The 6,075-nt window shown below is 41.8% G+C and overlaps 1 protein-coding gene across 1 annotated transcript in view; it reads right to left on the bottom strand.

Moving 5' to 3' along the window:
* Positions 1–874: 874 nt before the first annotated feature.
* Positions 875–6,075, bottom strand: part of ecsit (ECSIT signaling integrator) — an 8,535-nt gene continuing 3,334 nt past the window's right edge. The window contains exons 5-8 of the mRNA XM_008285184.1: positions 4,823–4,880; positions 4,388–4,536; positions 1,432–1,537; positions 875–1,332 (exon numbers count right to left, since the gene is read on the bottom strand). Coding sequence (XP_008283406.1) covers positions 1,046–1,332; positions 1,432–1,537; positions 4,388–4,536; positions 4,823–4,880 — 600 coding nt within the window. The 3' untranslated portion in view covers positions 875–1,045. The remainder of the gene's footprint in view (positions 1,333–1,431; positions 1,538–4,387; positions 4,537–4,822; positions 4,881–6,075) is intronic.

The raw sequence follows: 6,075 nt of genomic DNA, 5'->3' as shown, positions 1-6,075 counted from the left end.
AATAGCTCAAGCTTTGTTTACAGAGAGTTAGAAAAGCAGCTTCATCACTGATGCAGAATTTTCTGAACAACACCAGATTCAGTGTGACGCTATACTGGGACAACACAGCCTATTAGGTTTGCCCAAACTGGTGGAGTCCATGGATTTATAATGATGCTGTCATTACAGCATAAGGGGGCAGACCAATTATCAAATGAAATAGTCTCAAATTCATTGACATTTTTCACAGATTCAACTTTTCAGGCAAATACTTAAGTTGATAATATAACTTGCAGGGAAACATTTTATATTGAATCCAACACAAATACAAATTGTAAATATCGTCACAAGTGATCTCAGACTTTTAGACCTCACTGTACAGTATATGAGGATTAAGCGGTGTATAGATAATGGATGGATGGATGGATGTACAGTATATGTATTGTGAACATGGGGATTTTCAAGGCCCCTGTGCCACTGCCTGGTTGGTAATCAAGTTATGGTCCATCCTACTGAGTAGGAGAAGCAGCAGAGGTGACAGGAAAGAATTTTTGTTTTGTTCAGTACACAATTAGTAACATAGATATTAGACAAAGCTTACCGTGCACTAGACATGACCTATGTAGACGCACATAAATGGGTGACAAATGCAGCTTTTCTAACTCAACATATCATTTAGCAGTACCACCTGTCAGCCTGAATGCTTTTAAAAATGCCTGATATAAGTCGTTTGTAACCAGCTCCAGTATTTTTCTATTTGTTTTATGGAACTCATTTTAGGGGCCTGTGAGGTAGAATTATGAGTGGAATCAAAAGAAAAAAAACAAAGAATAGCGTACAGAAAACTCCATGACATTGTGATTAGAATATATTTAAAACACGAAAATAGGGACACTTCATTTTGTTTTTGCTTTATTTATCCAAGCACTGAGCCTTTCCAACATTTCCTCCTCAGGTTCTGTTGTGTTTGTTGTTAAAATTAGTTCATATTTCATGCTCGTTCAAGCTGGCCCAGCATGGACACTACTTCTCCTTCTAGGAGTTTTAACCACAGTCTGAGTGCTGTTCACTGCTTCATCCCTTGGCTTCTCCTAGGCTGCTTGTCCACTATAACCTCAGCTTCTTCTCCAGGCTGTGGTTCTTGTCCCTGGGTCTCATCGTGAGACTGGTTGCTGTGGTTTGACTCAGTGTCAGCCACACCTTGCAGCAACTGTGATCCGACGTCCAGGCGAAACAGAGTGGGGACCTCACCCAGGATGGGGTTGTTCTCCTGGATGCCAGAAATCCATTGATTGAGGGTGGCCTGATCTCCCTTACTGGTCATACACATGGCAAAGACTGGACCATCTTCCACTGGATAGATGCATAGACACAGAACATCTGCATTAGACACTGGCAATGAAAGAACTGTATTAAACAGGGGTGCTACAATAAAGGTTGTAAATATCTTACAGTCTTCAACATCAAAGGTTTCTTCCTCCGAAAGGTCACGGTCCAAATCAAGGTCTAGCTGCAGAGGAAAGTCCAGGCACCTCTCGGGATCATAGGGCTCCTCTTTCTATGAGCAGACACACAGATACAGTTCAGTGGGTACCAAGTACAAATCTAGAATACAGAGTTGTGCTGTGTGGATAAAGTTAGAAAAATAAAGTCTTGCTGCTCACGCTAATCATTCAGTTCTTGATTTGTTTAGAAAGGTTCCTAGTCAGGTTCCTGCAGCAATTCCTGCTGCAAACTATTATATTAAAAGGGAAAGAAACTTGAATGCTTCCTTTGCTTTTTCATTGATCATCAGAGAACCACAGCATCATTTTAGAGATGGAAAGACAATTTCTGTATGTCTCACAATATCAACTAACAGTTCTAGATCATTCCTGTCAACTTATGTGGCTATACAGACAACTGTAGCTTTTAAATGCAGTCAGCTTCAGCAAACTTCTGGACAAACAAGCTAAAGGGTACAGTAAATTCCATGTTTTGGACGGGAACCTGTGGTGTAGATCATACCCCCCATACCCTCTCCTTTTGTTTTCTGTTTAGCTATTTGCTACTGGCAAAAATTTCAGTCACTGAAATGAACAACATAGCAACAAACCATTTACATACACTACTCACAATAAGGTAGGGATATTGTGAGAGACTCAGTGGATTTCATACATACAGTCTTTGTTTCACTTCAGAGATTTCTGGGACAGGGAGGCTATTGTATTGGGGTGATAGACACACCTCAGTTTGTGTTTTCCATGTAATGGTCTCACTGTGTACAGTGTGCCTTACATATTGGGGCCAATACCAAAAAACTAAAAGACAACCCTTTTCAATGTGGCACCAGTTTCAACATTCTGTGGGTATAACAAGCTGGTATTGTCAGCAAGTCATTTCAAGTTCATCGTTCAATAAGTCATGAACACACGACGTCACTTAACGGACGAGCAGCGCCACCTGGCCATAGCACGCCTTCGAGTTGGTGGCAGGCAGTCTGATGTTGCTCGTGAACTTGGTGTGCCTCAAAGTGTCATCAGCAGACTTGCATCAAGACACAGAACTACTGGTTCAGTTCGTGACAGACCCAGGAGTGTGGCCCCAAGAGTGACCGACTACAACGGTGACCAGTACCTCAGGACCGATGAACTCAGACATCGCTATGCAAGTGCCACAGAGCTGCAGGCCTGTTTACGAGATGTGAGGGGTACTAGGGTTTCCAGACAAACCATTCGCAACCGACTCCACTGCTTTGGCTTGAATGCCAGACGACCGTTGCAGGTGACTCCACTGACAACAAGACACTGCCATGAACGTTTGCAGTGGGCACAAGACCATGTGACCTGGACAATGCAGCAGTGGTCCACCGTCCTGTTCACTGATGAGTGTTGAGTCACCTTGCACAGAAATGATGGTCGTCAGCGTTGCTGGAGAAGGCGAGGTGAGTGATATGCGGAGGTTAACATGGTCCCCGGGGTTCACTTTGGTGGAGGAGGTGCAACAGTCTGGGCAGGCATCACCAGCCAGCGCAAAACAGATTCGGTTTTTAGTTTTAAGAATTTCTTTGTAATGGGACAATGATATGAAGTTGTTAGCTGTACTTTGACATGTTTCGGCGTTCCATCTGTCGCCTTTTTCAGAAGTGTCATCTGACCTGTGTGACGTGTCTTTGTCAGCTGTTTTTCCTAGCTAATAAAGACACACACGTCAGATGACACTTCTGAAGAAGGCGACAGATGGAACGCCAAAACATGTCAAGGTACAGCTAACAACTTCACACCATTGTCCTATTACTAAGAAATTCTTAAAACTACTTGTACTTTGAGGACAAAATGAACGTCTTTGCAAGATTTGGTTTTTGTAGATGGCTCAGTCCCTGCACGTTCCTACCTCAGAGACATCATAGAACCCATCATCATCCCCCAATTCCGCCAGCACACCCCCAACTTTCTGTTCATGGATGACAATGCTCCACCACATCGCGCCAGAATTGTCACAACTCGACTTCAGGAAGTCGGAGTGCCTCATATGATATGGCCAGCAATGTCCCCTGACCTGAACCCCATAGAGCATGTCTGGGACCAGCTGAAGCAGAGACTGGATGACCGTACTCCACCCCCACGTGACTTGGCAGAACTGCGTGTAGCACTTGTGGAAGAGTGGAACGCATTGCCTCAGAACAACATCATGAGGCCAGTGAGGAGCATGAGACGTCATTGTCAAGCTGTCATTGCGGAAAATGGTGGAAACATCCGCTACTGACATTGTCAATTTTTGTTATTTGGGGCTATCCTTGTTATTGTTTAAATTTTGGGGGTAATAAATATGAAACTAATGAAAATGGTGTTTCTTCTCATTCATTGTTAGTAATATCAAAGGGAACTTTTACTTATTTCATTAAAATTCAGACCAAATAGGAAAAGCACTCATGTAAATAACAATATCCCTAACTTATTGTGAGTAGTGTATGTTTCCCTAATTGGCAGGTTCAGTTCAGATATTTTGGCCTAGCCCAGTTAGACATGTTTGTGTTCCGTGCCGTTATTCATTGAACCAACCACAACCTTTTTACCTCATGAGTGTGTCTGTGCGTGTGAATGTATGTCATCATGAAATAACCACATAGGGGAGTTTTGAGACCTTTGGCAAGTGTTTATATGTCTGTCTGTGGACTGACCTATTTTGTCAATGTCATAGCATCGCAACTGTGCAAGACAGAGTCACAAAACTTCAAAGGGGTGTAGTTGACATCAAAGTGAAGTTCAAAGATGTGTGTGGTCCATCCTATAAGCACTAAATAAGTAATACTGTACTGGTGACTACTTTCTACTCATGGTTGGAACGTCAACATGTTGACGACGGGCATCACGGCTGGTGTGATTCCATTTCAAGATAGCCACTAGGTAAAAACTGAATGTTTTCCTACCTTTTCTTCTGGTGGCGTAGGGTCAGCTCTGAGGATGTAGTAGTGCACACATGTCTTCCTCAGCCATAGAGGAAAGGGGCCCTCCACAAACACCGGCTTGTTAGGGTTATGTTTGGCCAGCATCTCCATCTGGTTGGGACTCTGGATACCTGGCGCCAACAAAGGGAGGATAGACAGTGAGCGATGATCCCACTGTTGCACTAAAAATGTAAATGTTACTTTTTACGGTGAAATGAATTTTTCTTTTTAGTCAGAATTAAAATCATTGAGTCAATTATGAAGTATGTGCCAATGAAGACAATATTTGGTATATCTCTGTCATCAACATTTTACTCACTCTCAATATAACCCATGACTTAAAACAATTAATAGAGCTTGAGTTCTGGGATTCCCAGCTGTACCTTTATGTAACACATCAAACTTGTGCTTACATACCTACTATATGTGGAAGTGTGATCTCTTCTCCACTCTCTGTGACATCTGTACAAGGGAGCTAGCAGGAAGAGACATGGATGTTACTTTGGCAAAAAATTAATTTTTATCCCAATGACAAGTGAAAACCAGAACTGATGAGATCTGTTCCACAGGTAGAGAAAACCTTAATAATGTCTCCAATAAAATTTGTCTTCATTTGAACTCACAGATAAAAAAACCAGCCTTGAAACATAACCTGACTTATTATGTGTGTGGTTCACACCACTCCTCCAGATATCTATTCAAAAAAGTAAGTGGCCCTTGTTAGCTTCCTGTTAAAACCCCTGCAAGACCTGATAACTGTAATTTTTAGCTAAGCTGCAGGTGACAGAAAAGTTGAAAACTCCAGAAAAAAAAGCTAATAAGTTAAGTTTGTGAGGTGATAACTGAAGCAAAATTGAGCACACCTTTGATTTTCAATTTGCCAAACTGCATGAACATGGAAATGACCTGTGAAAACCAGAATTTTCCCAGTTTTGGACCTATCGGCTGTGTCTGCTTCATGTCTCCAAGTGGAAAAGAATTGCCAGAGGAACTAAAAAAAATCTGACTGAGACTTCACAAAGATTTAAAAAAAAAAAGAAAAAAAAAAAGATGCAAGATCTGTGACAAAACTAAAGACCAGATGAAACAAAGCTGCAACAGAAATCAGGAGGTAGAGAACAAGGCATAGTACCACTAATCATGGCCGCTATAGCCGTCTTACTAAATGAAGACATAAACAGTGCACCTCTTAAAAAAACAGATAGACGAGTGCTTTAGACTTGGCATGGGTTATTAAAGGAAATCCAAGTTTCTGCAATCGCTCAGACAGTGTGAAGGACAGTGCTTAATGTCAGCTTCTACAGACAGCATCCTAGAAAAAACATCCTTTGTTTGCTCTTTAGCATGAAACCTTAAAATTAAACTTTGCTAAAGGGCATGAAAAGAAGTCTGATGAATGCTGGGAGCCCATTCTTTGGTCAGATGAAACCAAGATAAATTTGTTTGGCTCAAATGGGGACCAACATGTTGGACATGAACCTCACCAGGACACACACATGAATGCATAGTGCCATCAGTGAAGCATGAAGGTGGAAGTCTGATAAGTCTGTATGTTGTCTGACTTCAGTCCAACAGAACGCTTCTGAGGTATTTTAAAGAAAAAGAGAGCAACACAACCCCTCCACTAAAGGACAGCCAAAAAATACATCCATCCATTCATCATTTATACA

The sequence above is a fragment of the Stegastes partitus genome, unplaced genomic scaffold (assembly GCF_000690725.1).
Source record: "Stegastes partitus isolate 25-593 unplaced genomic scaffold, Stegastes_partitus-1.0.2 Scaffold390, whole genome shotgun sequence".
In the NCBI taxonomy this organism is placed as follows: Eukaryota; Metazoa; Chordata; class Actinopteri; family Pomacentridae; genus Stegastes; species Stegastes partitus.
This window is presented reverse-complemented; position numbering and strand designations above follow the sequence as displayed.